This window comes from Paramormyrops kingsleyae, chromosome 1 (genome assembly GCF_048594095.1).
Source record: "Paramormyrops kingsleyae isolate MSU_618 chromosome 1, PKINGS_0.4, whole genome shotgun sequence".
Classification (NCBI taxonomy): Eukaryota; Metazoa; Chordata; class Actinopteri; order Osteoglossiformes; family Mormyridae; genus Paramormyrops; species Paramormyrops kingsleyae.
Window position 1 is genome coordinate 25,096,508 of NC_132797.1, and position 17,115 is coordinate 25,113,622.

Consider the following 17,115-nt stretch of genomic DNA (forward strand, 5'->3'; position numbering starts at 1 on the left):
CCGTCCCATGTTTCACATATTCTTGAGCTGTCACACACGGCGCACAAAATATTTTAACGAACAGCTGCCTGCCGATTTTGTCAAATAGAGGTGCTCTGTGGAGGGTCGCAGCACATGACAGGGATGTAGGAGAAGGTGTTTTTCCAGGCTGAGCGGAGTGTGGGGAACCCGTCCCAGCCTGACAGGTTAAGGAGCAGCAACAGTCGTAGGAAAGTTTTGTGAACCCCTTGGAATTATCTGTATTTCTGCATGACTGACTCCTAAAACGTGGCTTGATCTTTTTAGTCATAATGAATAAAAGCAATCTTACTTAACCGAGAACACAGGCATTTCACATGGCCGTATCTTTATTGAACAGATGGTTTGAGCAGTCAGGGTCACTGAGCACGTGTTTCTAGTAGCTACTGTAACCCATTCAGTTTATGCCTCGGTGTTGCAGTTTAAGTCTATCTCTGGGATGTCTTGCCTGTGTTGCTTTGCTGGGCTCACAAACCTCTTTTGACAATGGTTACAGGAAGCGATTACAGCTCTTCTTTTATTCTCAGTGTGTCTCTGGCTCCCCATAAGGAGAGCCTGCATCACATAAGCTAGTACTCCGATTTTACATAAAATTTACTCTCCTGTTTCAGATCCTGTTTCAAGCTAGACATATTCCATTCACTATTGATCAAAACAGATGAGAAAATCAGGACTGTTCTGTCCTCTACAACTAATGTCATGGATTCCAGATTGGAATTAGGCCAAATTTCTATATCACTGTCATTTTCTCTTTATCTCCTACTGTATATATTAACAAAATTTAAAACATACAATGGACCATATCAAAAGTTTGACATCACGGAGGTAGTGGTGGATGTTGCCGATGGTGGGCAGCCATGTTTTCCCTGTTCTGGAAAGGTCATAACCCTCTAATTCACCTCCACCCTCAATAATTATGATGATATTATGATTGTGGCATCGCTTGCAGTGGCAGCACAGCAGCTTAGGATGTGAATTTCACAGAGACTGCACCTTCATACTGATCTGACTGCACCTCAATAAGCTGCTTATATTTGGTGCCTCGCAATAGTATATAATCCCTCTTTAAATGAGCAGATTTGCCTGAATTACTTGGAAACAGCATTTTTTAAAGTTTTTGATTCTTATTGTCTTCTTATTTGCTGACAAGTAATTGATTTTGATTTTGAATATTTACCATGAGAGACAATGGGTTTGCAGTAAAAATACTGGCAGGAAAAATGTGTTATCGCATATATCTCAGGCAAATTTGATCATTTTAAGGGGGGGGGGGTGCAATATTTGCAATATTGGGAGGGGGGGGCTTGCTGGAGACAGGCCGGAGACCGGAGGCCTTTCCTGGTGGGTTTGACAGCTAAGTGAAGGCAACCGCGGCTTCCCCCCCCCCGCCAGCTTTCATCTTGGCACCTCTCTCCCTTGCTGTTCCCAGGTCCTCATGCTAACCCTGCAGAATGACCCCCCCTACTTGGAGACGGGTGTCTCAGACAAGGAGATGGTGAAGAAGTACGGCAAGTCCTTCAGGAAGATGATCTCGCTGTGCCTGCAGAAGGACCCAGAGAAAAGGTGACCTCCAGTTAGTCAGCATGATGGATGCTCAGTAACACACACACACATTCTCCTTGTACCTTTACCAGGTTGTTAAAAAGCAGTGTTTCCAGGATACTGACTAACACACAGCTTAACAGCATTAACATATATGGATATTCCTAGCTTGGGGAGGTAGGGGGCTCATCCCTGTGAGAGATGCTTATTGCTTATCCCTGTGAGCGATGCTTATCGCTAGGGCCGGGGCTTATCCCTATGAGAGATGCTTATCGCTAGGGGCGGGGCTTATCTCTGTGAGTGATGCTTATCGCTAGGGGTGGGGCTTATCCCTGTGAGCAATGCTTATTGCTAGGGGCGGGTCTTATCCCTGTGAGTGATGCTTATCGCTAGGGGTGGGGCTTATCCCTGTGAGTGATGCTTATCGCTAGGGGTGGTGCTCATCCCTGTGAGTGATGCTTATCGATTGGGGCGGGGCTTATCCCTGTGAGTGATGCTTATCGCTAGGGGTGGAGCTTATCTCAGCTAGTGGGGGCGATATTTTGTTGCTGGACTGTGATAGCTGGAGCAGTATCCATTTTAATGGAAAAAATTTTGGTTCTGATACAGATGGCCAGGAATAATCCCGACGTGACAAATGGGAGATCATAAGTGTCAGACCACCAGTAAAGTAGAAAAGCTTTCTGAAGCTTACATATTTTAACACAGTGTTTCCCAGTCTGGTCCTTGGGGACCCACAGACCTTTGAGAGCTGGGAGGCAGCAAAAATGTGGACTGTTTGGCAGGGAGCTCTGAAGGCGCACAAATGTGGACTGGCTGTGAGTCCAGGAACACTGCTTTAACAGATTTGGCTTTGTGCTTTTTCAGACCAACGTCATTGGAGCTTCTGAAGCACAAATTCTTCCAAAAAGCAAAGGTGAGCGCTTTCTGCCAAGGGCCTTGTTTCCTCTGGCCCTGTCTGACCTGGCCAGGAGAACAGGAGTGTCCCCCACAGTTTAACGGATCAGAAGCCCCAGTATCAGCCTGCCCATAGACTAGATGCCATCAGGTCATAGGATTACATCCACCAGGCTGCACCGGTGTCATACAGGAACGTTTCAGAATATGGTTCGGTTAACGATGCACCAAATTATTTATAATCCTTTATGATTTTAAATGATCAATAAATAGAAAAACCTTTTCAGTCTTCCTTTGTGCTCATAATTCTTGCAGAAGCTGTGGTGCATGCAAGTAAAATATGAGTAATTGTGACTCTATTATTCTTTAAATATTTTGCATGAAACGCAGGACCTTAAATATAGAAATCTGCAAATCACTACCAGTCCTGGGGGGCACTATAGTGCAAGAGTAGGATACACCCTGAATGGGATGCCAGTCAACCCTCAGGGCACATACTTTATGATTTGGAGTAAATCTGTGACATTTAATCTGTCTCTTTTTTGCCAGAACAACGAATATTTACAAGAAAAACTCCTACAGAGGGCTCCAACAATTAGAGAACGATCCAGGAAGGTATGAGACTTGGCCAGCCAGGGACATCTCAGTCCACACAATGTGTCTTAACACAAAAATCACAGGGCAGTACCAGGCTGAGCCTGATTTTTTTAAGAACACCCCCAAAAATGCCAGGAAAAAGAAGGTTAGTTTGCTTTTAGCCATCTGCTTTCTGCAGGCCCCCCATCTTGGGTTCAGGCCGGGACGCCTGCCCTGCCTTGTGTGTGTCTGCTTTTGTGTTTTTTAAAAATTTACCCACTGTCGCCAGGGCAGAATATGAGGAGTCATTATCCGTGTTTTTATTGGTCCACCAGTTTATCTTCTGGCGACCAGCAGTGGTTTGACTTTAATTAACATTGTGCTTAATTGCCATATGTAAATGGGAAAGTGTTATCTTCAATCAAGCAGATATAGTGCATGGACAGTTTTACTTTTTTTTTTTTGTTTTCTTTAGCCAGTTAAAGTTTTACTGCTGTCACTAGGCAACAGACCACAATCTAGTTATAATAATTCAGGATTATTAGTTTTAGCTTTATTATTGTAATAATAATTATATTGGTAAAATGTGTTGTTGTGCCCTTAAGACTTGGTGCTGTTTTCACACACATGCTCCGTGCTTTAAAGAGCAGAAATGCATTAATAACATAAAAGCGGAATTGGGAGGGTGTTAACATGACTCTGCAGTGACGTGTGGCTGCAGGACAGGGTCGCTGCAATGCGAATGAGCCAGGCTGTTTTCCCTCATTTTAAGACCATCTAACATTTGTGTTTTGTTTTTTTATGTCATGTATCGGCGGTACAGGGCAGGGAAATAGGCGTGGGAGTCCACAGGTAGGGGTAAAACACAGAATTTATTAGCGGGGTAAACATGATCAGGAACTAGCGAAGTAACGACGTTAATGACCAGACTGGGGAAAGACTCACAAGAAAGCACTTAAATACACTGAATCAAGTAGATAAGACTAGATACAGCTGGTAACCAGGAGGATTCCTCATGAGGTAAACGAGGGGGCGTGGCACACAGGAGGAACGGCACGATCGGGATGTGACATTTTATGCTTTTGAGCTTCTTTTTGCCTGGTACAATTACTTTAATGAGAGATACAGTAGCATATGCAAAGTTTTACAGATCTGGATATGGAACGGAGAAATAGCTCAGATCTATAAACCTCAATTGATTTCTGTCAGAATAAATAAACTGTACCAATGATATGCGGTTAACAGCTGATTTGCTAATGGAAGGTCCTGTCGCATATCAAGTAGAGCATAATACTTGCAACCCAATCCCAGGGAGTGCAAATTGTAAAACTGTAACCCTTTCCTCCACTGTAAGTTGCTTTGGATAAAAGCATCAGGTAAATGAGTAAATCTGTCTGCAGGAGTGTCACAAGAGATTTACGACATGAGGGGCTAGGCCTTTACGGGGGGGGGGGGGTTCTGATTTTAATGAAAATGTATGAGATCACACTATTTCAACTAAATAGTTTTCATTTACCTGGTGGGGGATGCTGAAGAACATTTTAAGCTAAAGTCACTAACAGAAAAGTGAGCCGTCTTTGGGGGGATGAAAGGAGGACGTGCCCTTACTCACATTGGCGGCTCTAGGCTTTTCTCCCAGGGGGTGCAAGGTGAGAAAGCTCGACCAGTCATTCATCCAGATAAATAAATTAATGAAATTAAATGGTAAATACATTTACGATTAATTATTTCATATTGATATTACTAACACAAGCCAAGTTTTCAAATAAAACGTTTATAATGATATTTGAATGAGCTTAATATGTTCGGATAGTATTTTCATCTAAGCAGAAGGGGACGTGTGTGTGCTTTTAATCAAAAGGTGCGCAGAGTGCCTGGGTCCAGTGGGCGGCTCCACAAGACCGAGGACGGCGAGTGGGAGTGGAGCGACGATGAGCTGGATGAGGAGAGTGAGGAGGGCAAGGCTGCTGTAGCCGCTCTGCGGGTGAGTCCTCCCCCCCCCCCCACTCCAGACAATTATAATGCCCAGTGACCCCCAACCCCATCACCCCTGAAAAACTTGTTCTAAAGTTTGGTCCTTTAAGCACACCACCAGTACCTCACATGGCCTTTAGGGGGCGATAGAGAGCAGGTAGGTTTGACTTGGCGTGATTCAGCCAAGTGTCAAGCCGCTAATGATTCGCAATGCCCTCTGTCACTGCCGGTGACACAAGGGAAACATTTGCGCTCTTATGCTAATTTTCGGAGATGTTCTAGTGGGGTATGTGCAGATGTAATGGCTGTTTTCACCCTCCCCCCCCTCCCACCTTTCTGTTTTGTCCGCTGGTGAAGGACCCCCAGGCCAAGGCAGTAAGCGTGCCCAGGCGACAAGTGCGCTTCTCCCAGCCCCTCGAGCTGCCCACTCCCAGGGTTGTTCTCTCCACATGGATACAGATGGCATTCCCTTTACATGGAAGAGCTCCCCCCTCAGGCAGGGCAGGGGAGGAGGGGATGCAGTGGTCAGCTAGAGAGCAAGGATTGGTCACGAGGAAGGGAGGAGCCAAGGAAGCAGGGGGGGGGTCATAGACGCCAAAGGGAGCTCAGTGATTGGTCAGGGGAAGGGGCGTGGCCAGGTAGGAAAGGTCAAAGAGAGCTAATGGATTGGTTGCAGGGAGTGGCCTGGAAGGAGGGAGGTGTGAGAGGTCTGGTGAAGAGTTGAGCTGCAGTTCATCTCCTCTCAGCGGGGCATGTACTCCTGTGTGTACTGGCAATACTGTTAGTCGGCTTGCTTTTTGTAAATTTAGCCTAAAAGTATTTTTCTTTCATACTCTTCCATACTTTTCTTTTTTTGTCAGACCTGATGCGTCCGCTATTGATTTATTCCCTCTTCATTTCCCAGGTAAAAAACAAAAAGTTCATAAAACAGCTTTACAGAGATTGTGCGGGAAATGGAACTCTGTCACAAGTTTATCAGTGTGCTGTCCCGACATGGGGACCGAACACAATAACAGATGTGCCACTGTATGGTTATCTGTCATCTTAAATTTGTATCTCATAGAAAATTAAAGTCCTCTCTCCTACACTAAGGAGAACCCTTTAGGTGGACAGATCAACTTTGTGAATCCTAAGGGGAAATATAAAGGAACATTGGCTGGTAATCAAACTCGGGCCTCTTGCAGGCCAGGCAAGAATTCTGCCTCTGAACCCCCAAGAAACCTGTGGCAAAATCATTCAGGTTGACTCTTTAAATTGGAATTATTTTCTTTGGCTAATTGTTATGGTATTTTCTGAATGATTGAGTCAGCTTCCCCAGTGCATCCTGGGAAATGTCAGGAAAATGTGGAAATTTAGCACCAGACTGGCATGTGACTGCATACTGTAAGACTTATGTTGCTAATTCCCCAAGTTGTTAACCCATGATCTAATGGGAAAGGGGGTTTTAATCACCAGTTGGGGAATAGCTCTGTGGCCATTATTTACATCTCCTGTTATCTGTAAGCTTATTTATTTCTTCATCTTACTTTCTGTCCTGCCTCCATAATATATTTGAACCGTAGAAATGGCTCCTTTAAATCAGGTAGCTGAGAACATGAGCTGCATAAATTTCTGTGTTAAATTTGTTGGCCAATTAGCAGAACTGCAGAGTTTGAACGTGAAGCAGACTGAAATCTCTCACGGATTGCATAGCCACAGTAATTATGACACGCGCCTTTTTAGACTGGTGGCAGGGTACACGTGATAAAATGGAGGGGTGGCATATTTGACATGGGGTCCTGAAGTGTTGTATGACACACCGAGGCCATTTCACGTGGGGGGTGGGGTGGGGGGGGGGGGTCCGTCCAAAATTCTTCATAACAAACCCACAAATCCCAAGAACCAGAGAATAATCATGACGTAAATATTGGCTGGCAGAACATGGAGGATATGTTTAATGGAAACTGTGAAAAATGAACTCTTTGCTTTTTTGCAATACAGCCGGAACTCAGGTGGGATAGAAGCAATTTCCAAGAGACGATTATCTTTGGAACAATTTTCAGGATAGGAAATTTAAAAAGCCACTTTATTTTATGTTACTTCCCCTCTCCCACTGAAGAAAATAAAGATGAGGGAAAATTGAGGGGGGGGGGGCATCTGGTTAGAAGCCCCCCAACATGCCCAGGTCAGTGGAGTATCTAAAAATAATTTTCATGGGTTGACAAAGGGGTGACGAGATGTGAGTGGCACAGAGGACGGTATGTAATTCTAATTGTAATTCTATATGTAAATGTACTCAACAAAAGATCCACAGATACATTTTTACAATAATTATTTTGACATTCTGTCAATGAACACTGCCCAAGTTTATGTTAATCGACAACAGGAACAACAGTGTTCATGCAAAACACTGTGTAGCTCTTGCTGGCTCTGCGCTACCCATCTGCTCATGTCTGACCATATTTTTTTTAGGACAGCTTAAGGTGATGGTTGTTGTACTGTGCAGCAAAACAAATATATCCAAATTAAGTGCTTTGCATGCTTGTTCTCAATGCTGAGAACAGCTAGATTCCTCAGACGGTCATCTGCCATGGTTGAGCGGCGGTGATTTTTTTATTATTATTATTTTTATTTTTTTTACAAGTTCTCCAAGTTGAAAAGCTGCGCTCACACCCTACAATCCCCACTGGCAACCCACTGCTTAAATGTTATGGATTCCAACATACCAGTGTTTTGCAGCTCTTTTGTCTTAAATGAAAACTAGCTCATTACATTTAAAATGCTCCTGGAAATCGCACACAATGAACTCGGTTTTTAGCGTATTTAGCCTACTTGTGGCTAACATCACGCTAACGGACTCTCATTGTTGCCATTGGCATATAAGACATTGCCAGTTTAGCATAAATTACATTCGTTACTAATTTTACTTCACCTTAACATGCAGCGCAGCTCAGTCGTTCCTCTCTGCACCAGCATGCAGACTCGCGCTGTGAGCGCACGCCAAGGTACACCTTTCAGCACAGTGCTGTGCAGTTTTTTGTGGTACCTAAGATTGCATTTACAATTACAATTTTCTCAGTGTGTTGTTTGTTTCAGTGTTTGGAGCAGCTTATGGACGTAGTGGTGATTGCTTTTTTACGATTACAGTTTTAGTAACCGAAAAGAGGGGGGGCAGCTAAGGGGGCAAGACCTACAGTAGTGGGGGGCAGCTGCACCCTCTTGACCCCCCGTAGATCTGTCCCTGCGTAAGGTAATAAAGGCAGAGCTCGTAACTCATTAAGGGTCCTTCGTAGCAATGTAGAGCCATGTAGAAGTAGCTTGTAGAGGAGTCAGTTCGTGGGGTATAAAGATACCTGCTCAGGGGTGTTGCTAGAGATTTTGGGCCCCATGAAAGCATATCATATTAGGCCCCCCAGTCCAAACCAATCCAGTTATTTTCCTAATTTTTTAGGGCCCCTGTCACTCAGGGGCCCTTGGAATCGTCCTAGCTTTCCTCCCCCTTACGGCGCCCCTGTACCTGCTTATCCATAAAAGTGAATAAAATATCATAATGTGTCCATATTTACACCCATCTTCCAACCATGTATCCTGCATGAGGGGTATTAATTAAGGAAACTCATATATTCTATGTGCACCTTGATTCTGTTTGTTCTGAACTGAGCAGGTCTGTCTGAAAGGTTGTTTTTCCCCCAAACAAAGTTTGTTTGATGTCCTCCTACGAAGACGTACTTGGATGGTGCATATATTTCTATTCTGGGATTTGGGATAGAGGACAGTCTTAGGAAATTACGGAGAAGGTAATGTGCTTTAAATAATTATTCGCGGGTTGTAAATTTCTGTCGGGAAAGGTCTGGTTTGGCAGAAACATTTGTGTGCTGGGGTTTGCAATGAGAGAGGACAGCTCTTTTCCTGGAAGCCATCTGTATTTATACTTATTAAATCTGTGTTCTTTCATTCTTAAGTCTTTATATGTAATACATAGATCTTTATATACTCACTGTCAGTGCTGCTTGTTAACTAACAGAAGCGATCGCCTTACAATTTGTCAGCACTCAAATAATAAACTCTAACGCAGAATTCATACACGCTGTAAAAGGGGATGGAAATTGCCGCTTTTACAGAGAAATCCGTTACTTTGCCGTACATGGAGACCGAAGACAGGGGCTGTCATTAACGGCACATTTTTAGTGCATTAAATATGCTTTAGTTGTGCAGCTGGTCGTTAGCGTAGAGGCTGGAGTGTGACGGATCTGCATGCAGGTCATTACTGTCCGCCGCGCGATTGCTTCCTGCTAGCTGGGTAGTTTTTGGCGGTAATAGCCTGTGTCCATTCTGACGTTAATCTGCAGACGGCACATATGGCTGTCTTTGCTCATCCATGCCTTGACCGTGTATTTCTGTGACGCAATGTAACCTCGCACGAGGAACCCAGCTCCCAATGAAAGAGAGAGAAATATTCTAAACTCAAGATAGGCGGAATTACATCTACTAATTGGACTGGCCAGCCTGTCGGCTATGTTCTGGAACTGTCATGTAGTAATGCAAGTGAACAAAGGAAGATAATGGCTATGTTCAGAATGTCCACTTGTCCACTCACTCACTCACTATACAGTGTTCACTACATAGAACACTGACTGGGGGATAAGTGCAGACAGCGATTGGTACATTTCATACACTAGCTGGGTGTTTTGCTGCTGCATAATTATGCGCCGGATATTCGTAATTATTATATCTGTCGCATAAACATACACCAGAACATGGACACCGACGTTGCTATTTTTTGATAAGTACACGTTGTAATTGACATATACCTTCACAACGTTGAAATAAAAATAAAGCTGTGCACATGTAACTGTATTTGCAACATATTTGACTGGACTGTATCTACCTTTGCAAGCATGATGGGGACTGCAGCTATAACTTTGGTATTTCATAGTAATCTTAAATATACTGTACTAAGTGTGAATTAATGTTACTCATGTCAAATACGTTAAAATAACTTGTTTTTAAAGCAGCAGTAGCCTTGCCACTGTTACTGTTCATGGGCAATATTTCATAAACAAGCTACTTAACAGTTGACGGTTACAGTTCAGACTGAGCAGCAGTTCCGGTGCCCACGTGGCAGCCCGCAGTCCATGGTGGTCTAAGTTGACCAATGTAGGGTGCAGCTTCTGGTGGATTTTGGTGCAGCTCACAACAATTTTGTAGTGCACTATATAGAAATTCACAGTTGATAAATGGCCGATTCACTATATAGTGGGTGAGTGGGCATTTCGAACACAGCCGATGATTGGGCTTTTGGTTTATATATCTTTAAATACATCTGCTTTTTAAAAGTATTAAAGGCATTTGTTGCTTCTTTATATTAAAACATTGGCTTACCGTAACAGAATATTTTAAGCAGGTGTGAGGACCTGGGACAGGACTAGCAACAGATCCTGTTATTGCTGTTTTATTTGCCGGTATTATAGCAAGTTACCTTCCATTAATTAGCAAGTTGTGCATTTTCCTGCTAATATACACTCCAGTATAGTTATAATTCAGTGTAATTGGATGCTATATTTGACCTGTAGCCCCAGTGCCTAGTAAATGCACTTGCTGCTGTCTTTGATAATAATTATAAATTAATATATTAGATTATTTGAGCAGTTAAGAGGGCCGTAGTTCCCCCCACAAGGCCTGGTCACTCCTGCTTTGATTCACCGCCTTTAATTGTTACTGTTGCACCTTTGAGACTAACAAGCGCGTGCTACCTGCTATGCCAGACCGTGTTACAGAGCTCTGGGGGCATTTTACTAATGTTTCTCATGTTTTTCTTTGTTTTTCAGTCACCCAGAGTTAAGGAAGGGCCACAGACTACAGAGGTGTGTCCTTATGTACTTTTCTTACTGTGTAACTAATGATAATCTGGATTTCTTGCCTGAATAAATACAGAAAATGATCAACACCTTTTAGTAAATCATCGGCTTCAGTGACTGTAGTTGTACTGAGAGTCATAGTGGTGTTGCTGTTGTTTAATGAGTGATTTGAGTAGGACCTTTGTGTTCAACACAGACCTTGCAGGACATGGTATCCCATGGGTTTAACAAGTATGGGCTTGTGTGTGTTTCTTGTTTTTTCCTCCAGCTCTTCTCATCAGATCCCCCGAGTACCCATTTTCAGCCAGTGGTCCAGGAACAGACTTCTCTACCTCATGATTCTGGCCCGGTTGTCCCAGCTGCTGTTCCACCCGCGGCACCCACCCCTGTGGTTGGTACTCCTCACTGCCAGCCCCCTCGCTTGATCGGAGGCCCAAGAAAAGCCACCTTCACCTGATTTCTCTCTTGATGGTTCTTCTTCATTCTGTCACTTGATCATTAAGCGGACAGGCCCCAACTCTATGTTTCTGTGCCTTAGGCGCTGGGTCCGGCTTCCGATGGTGCCAAATCTGCCATCAGCCTGGTACTAAGGTTGAGGTACGTCTACATATCGCTTAATTACAGTTTAATCACAGCTAAAATATTTAACAATATGGTCTGTCTGCATGGGAAATGGCAGATGACAGCTTGTTACATTTCTGAAAGTAACAGAAAATGAGGCAGCTTGTTACATTTCTAAAGCTACATTAAATGACAGCTTCTTACATTTGTAAAGTTAGAGAAAACAAGGCAGCTTTTTACATTTCTAAAGTTACAGAAAACGAGACGGCTTGTTACACTTCACTTTTCACATCTTATTATATATTGACTAAAATGGTGTGTTTTGTGAAGACAGCCCTGACAAATGTTTTGAGTGCATATTTTGGTTAGCTGTGGTACCCTGTTTGCCCAGAAGAGGGTGCTTAGAATCTCAGTTCAAGTATTCATAAGGAACAGAGAAGGCGTCATGCAAGCTCAGTGGGGCCGACACCTGTTCTGTGTGCAGAGTTGTAGGTTCTCCTCATGTTGTCTGGGTCTCCTTGGGTACTACTGTCTTTTTTCTGTAGTCCAAAAACAGTACACCCAGTACAGCCTGAGATAAACCAGGCTGTACTGGATAAGCAGTTATGAAAGATGGACAGATAATATAAACAAGAATTAGAGACTTGTCATATAGTGATACATGAGATTAAAGTAGTGGAATCTCAAAATCACACAATATGTTGCAATTATTTTGTGCAATAAGTTTCCTGTTGCTGCATTTGGCACAGTGTAATGATGGTGCAATGTTACATATTTTCTCTCGTCTTTTTCTGTCTCCTAGAAATTTAAAGAAGGAACTAAATGATATAAGATTTGAATTCATGCCCGGAAGAGGTAAGTAGAGCTCAGTTAAAATTCCACCATAAAAATAACAAATGTGTGTACCATTTTATTACACTACAGTTTGAAACAGTTTACATCACAGTGATTTGCATGACTTTGTTCCATCTTTGGCACAAAGATTCTAATGTTCCCAGTGGCTGATGCAGCAAGATTGCATGGAAATTCACTGGTTGTGTGTCTTAATGACTGTTGAGTTTGCCGGCCCATAATGTCACAGCTAATTTGAACCCCAGTTCAGAAAAGGACAGATTGCAGAGCAGAGGGCTGTCAGGCTGCGTGGGTTAGCAGGGTGTGCTAAACAGGTCTCCGCTGCTCTTCTCGCCATAGACACAGCTGATGGGGTCTCCCAAGAGCTGGTCTCCGCAGGCCTAGTGGACGGCAGAGATTTAGTCATAGGTGAGTGGGAATCTGCTTACAGACTACACCATTCTGCAGGTCGTCTGCCGTTAGCTGCAGACTGCTCCTTAGGATGCCAATCATTCGCCACTAAGGCACGTTGGTCTTCATCAATCCTCATATCAGCTGATGTACATGTGTATATGTAATGTCTATTATAATAAACATAAGTACAACAGATATAGAAAAATATAATGAATATTATTGTATACAGGCAGTTCTTGACTGACATAAGACATCCATTTCGCAAAACGTTACGTAACTCAAATTTTACGTGAGCTGGATTTACCTTCCCATATCATTAAAGGTACCTTATATCACAAAACACGTAAGCCAAAAATATCTAGTTATACACAATGAAGAGCATACATTAAAATAAATGGAAAGATAAACTGGAAATTTACTAACAGATGTATGTCGCCTTTTTTGCATTGGCACTTCCATGAACTTTATGCATCTTGAATATTTCTTGCTACCGTCCGTATTTGCTAAAGTCGGTATTACGTAAATCGAGAGCTGTCTGTATTAACTATAGATATTTAATAACATATAATGGGGGAAACCTCAGCATGTTTTAAAGTCACACTTTTTCTGTAGTAAATAACTCTACATCTTTTTACCCCCTCCAGTTGCTGCTAATTTGCAGAAAATAGTTGACAATCCTCACACCAACAAGAATTTAACTTTCAAGCTGGTAGGTTGTGATACATAAATTTGCCAGTGCTTCATTGCCATTTCTGCCAAACATGGCTGTTCTTTTGGCCTCTAAGTTATGAATTCTCTTTTTGGGGTGCAGTTGGTTGCTATTGGCCTGATACTGAGTGAGCAATTACATGTATGCACTTATCCACCCTTTAACCTGTGATGCGGCATTTTCAAAAGAGCATAAAGTATTATTTTTGAAACGGAAAAAAGTCACCAAATACAAACAAACGTGTATGACCACAATGATAAATAATAAACAAACAGTACGGCCCAAATGACTGTGAAATACTGCTGTTGTTATAATTGTCACTGTTTAATATATGGCCGGTATCATAGGTAATACATGGATTTTTTTAAATTAGCTTTGAGTACCCTCAGCTTTTGTTGTTTCTGTCATGTTATAGAGGAAGTCTAATACCACATCGGTTTATTTTGTGGTGCAGAAGGTTTAATGCTATTTCACAGCAGTACCTGAATGCGACATGTGAAATATGAATTCATTATAAAGTTGGTGGTTATCAAAGTTGCAGACAAGTTGGACAAACAAAGCCAGATTAATGATTTCACAGCTATTAATCCACTGTGGCTGAATGTAGCTATTGCTTTAAGATGCAGTGGAACAAACCTTAAAATGGTTCAAAAGAAAAAAAAGAAAAAGAAAAAAGTAACACCTGCAAGCTCATTTTTCTCTCTATCTTTTCAGGCCTCCGGTGTAGAAGGGTCTGAAATTCCCGACGACGTCAAACTTATAGGATTCGCGCAACTCAGCATTAGTTAAACTTTATTGTCCCTGGACACCCAGCTTGCCTGAAACAAAAATAGACATCATCAACCTAAAGAAACCACTACTGCCAAAGAAAAGAAAAATACCATATTGTCAACCCCATAGGATTTGGAAGCATCACATTAGAAGTAGGATTGCCTACGGATATTAACAAAATAGGAATTATATATTAGTGTTTACAGGTATATGTTCTGAAGGATTATCACCATTGTCCAAAAACCAGATATTAGCCTCAGTTCCGTATTAGTTATCATTCATTAAATGCATTTGCACAAGGTGAACTAACACTGGTGATCAAATTATGCCTTATCTTCTGAATTACTATCGACTCGTACTCACGGGGATGTGCCACCTACTAGTTACTGTGTTTGAGCATGAGACGGGCTGAGTGTGGTCTTGGCTGTGCTTGTTTTCAATCCGAAGACAGCCTCGGATATGCCATCGAGAATCTTGTTCTTCATAGCTTGGGCCGAGACCATTGGGACGGTAGTTGAAAGGTCTTGCCCAAACTAACGTGCCACTGATTCCTAAACCAGAACCGCCTATCAGGCACCGATTACAAGCTTAGAGATGTTTTATGTCCCGGTCTCGGGAGTGCCATAACGTGTCATATGCCAGAAGTGCTCACGGTGCTGTGAGGACCGACATGCCAAGGTACAGATCACATGTTTACTAGCCAGCTTGTTTGTGTTACTAACCCCGAGTCACTGATGCAAAACCTCTGACACACCCCATGACTTGCTGTTCGTATGTGTGACCGTACAGCCTCCCTTCAGCCTTGTTTACTGTGAAGATGTTTCTCAGAGCAAGCAGCGTGAGTGGAAACATATTTTTATTTATTTATTTTTTTGCAAGCTGTGTGTCGTCGACGTTACGGAACAGCGTGTGTCTGTCTTCAGCTCCCCAATTTGAAGACCAAATATGCACAAACGTACATTTCGAACGAGTCTCATGTGCTCTCACTTCCTGGTAATCCCACTTAAACCCTTTCAGATCCGTGTTAGTTTTTCCTGTCTGCCCGTGAATTTGATCGGATCCGTTGTGCGTCCGCAAGCATTTCATTTGGGAGATTTTTGCCACCGTAGTAAACTCGTGTGTGCCGTCGCTTGTGGGTCTGTGTGGCGGTCACCCAGCTGTGACCTCTGAACTGGCTTCTCAGATTCAAGTGCATATTAGCGAACAATTAACGTGGAGCGGAATGCTTTATTCATAGTGTGTAAATAACATTTTGGTGGTTTTCTACTGGGCGTTATACGCATTGCCTTTTGATCTTAAAATATATACACTATATAGAGGAATGGTAATGGGCGTAGCATTTAATTTAATTTTTTTCTGGGTTGATGTCATCATGGTTTAATGTAGAAAGCTTGTTTTCAGCTTGGGGTCTCTGTTTTCCTCACTGAATGTTCTTCGTTTAAGGTATAATGGGTAGTACCCCTGCTTAATCCTCTAAAACGCTAAGCCGCGTGAATCAATTAAACTTTTGGCAAGAGCCTAACTGAAACTCTGCTGTGCTTAAATTTGTTGACAACAGATGTCTTTAAAAAATTTTCTTCTTTACACACAGGCACGCATGCCCTGCACAACATGTGCAAAGGATAAATATGTATTTTTTTTGTCAGTCATATGTTTTCCTGTGACACTAAAACTATTTGCCCTGCAACTCTTGCTAGCAGCCCAGATCTTTAGCCAATTTCAGCATCTCGGACATAGAGCGATTGATTATTGTAAAACAGGAAATCTGTTTGTGTTATGTTTATAAAACGATTGTGTGTTGCGTTGGGTTATAAATGCCAGGTCGATGTGGCTTTTTGACTAGATGCTGTGTGCTGATGCACACTGTTCCTTGTGAGAGCTGGGAGGTCATTGTCGCAGCCCGCGTGTTTGCCTGTCGTCGTTATGCTTCTGGGATATGTGCTTTTGTGCAGTTTGAGATTCTGTGTGGTGTTGTCACTAATTCTCCAGCACACAGTAATTTGTCTTTCAGTGGATGCTCTTCCAAAGGCTATCCAGAGCATTTGAATCCCGAGCATTTCTGACTCTTGGATCATGAAGCTGTATTAAAATGTCAAGTAAAATGGCTGTTGTCTGAGATCCAAGCTGTGAACTAGAGCTTGCAGTATATTCTTGCTTGATTTCTTTAAAAAAAAAAAAAAACTTGGCCATTAAAATAATGACTGTCTACTCTGCATTAGAGAACTTTAGTCGTTACTTGATTTTTATTGAGAATAATTCTTTTTCAACAGTACAAACTCTGAATCATCTTATGTATATAAATTGTACAAAAAGTAGTATTATTTGAAATGGTTTGTAACGGATTAAATTTAATTTTCTAAGGAATAGAAATGAATGACCAATGACATTTCTACCAGTTTTCTTTTGTAATAAAAGGTAATCCCTTCCTCCAGACGTTACTGGGCAACAAAATCCCTGTTCAAATTGAATATATAAAAAATATAAAAGTGTTACCTAAACAATGAAGAAAATTCAGTGCCATTATTACCCTCCAGTAACCTGGATACTTTCCAAAACATAAAATTCTGTTAATTTGTTTTTATATGTATATTTTTTCACTTTCAGGTCTCTTCCCCTTTTAGTTTCTTGTCTGGTTGTATTATATCGTAAATAAATTCCAGTTACGTGGTGATGCCTTTATGTACCATAGAATATCACAGAGTATCAAAGCTGTAAAATATTTAGTTTTAAAATTTCTTTTATTTAAGTTTTAATTTGTTGGTTCTCTTATTTGTTGACTTCACTCTTTTATTGGTTATGGATTTCAATGCATGTTTCGATGATTATTTGTTAATAAAGAATGGATTTATCAGCCTGCTGTTTGTGGCTTGGTTCATTCAGTCCTCCTGTTATTGACGATTAAGGTGGGCAGATTAAAATCCATGCATCACATTCAGAAACTAGCTTGATTTTTTTATACTAGCTGAGTTCTGCGTTTGCTCCTAC

At 42.0% G+C, this 17,115-nt stretch overlaps 1 protein-coding gene across 4 annotated transcripts in view; it reads left to right on the forward strand.

Moving 5' to 3' along the window:
* Window positions 1-16,984, forward strand: part of oxsr1b (oxidative stress responsive kinase 1b) — a 64,984-nt gene extending 48,000 nt beyond the window's left edge. For 2 of the 4 annotated variants that reach the window (XM_023800205.2, XM_023800206.2), the window contains exons 8-19: window positions 1,448-1,581; window positions 2,428-2,476; window positions 3,007-3,072; window positions 4,895-5,017; window positions 5,365-5,442; window positions 10,815-10,850; window positions 11,113-11,235; window positions 11,383-11,441; window positions 12,208-12,260; window positions 12,597-12,665; window positions 13,295-13,359; window positions 14,074-16,984. In XM_023800205.2, coding sequence (XP_023655973.1) covers window positions 1,448-1,581; window positions 2,428-2,476; window positions 3,007-3,072; window positions 4,895-5,017; window positions 5,365-5,442; window positions 10,815-10,850; window positions 11,113-11,235; window positions 11,383-11,441; window positions 12,208-12,260; window positions 12,597-12,665; window positions 13,295-13,359; window positions 14,074-14,148 — 930 coding nt within the window. In that variant the 3' untranslated portion in view covers window positions 14,149-16,984. The remainder of the gene's footprint in view (window positions 1-1,447; window positions 1,582-2,427; window positions 2,477-3,006; window positions 3,073-4,894; window positions 5,018-5,364; window positions 5,443-10,814; window positions 10,851-11,112; window positions 11,236-11,382; window positions 11,442-12,207; window positions 12,261-12,596; window positions 12,666-13,294; window positions 13,360-14,073) is intronic. The other 2 variants (XM_023800207.2, XM_023800208.2) reach the window with 2 other exon arrangements.
* Window positions 16,985-17,115: the final 131 nt, after the last annotated feature.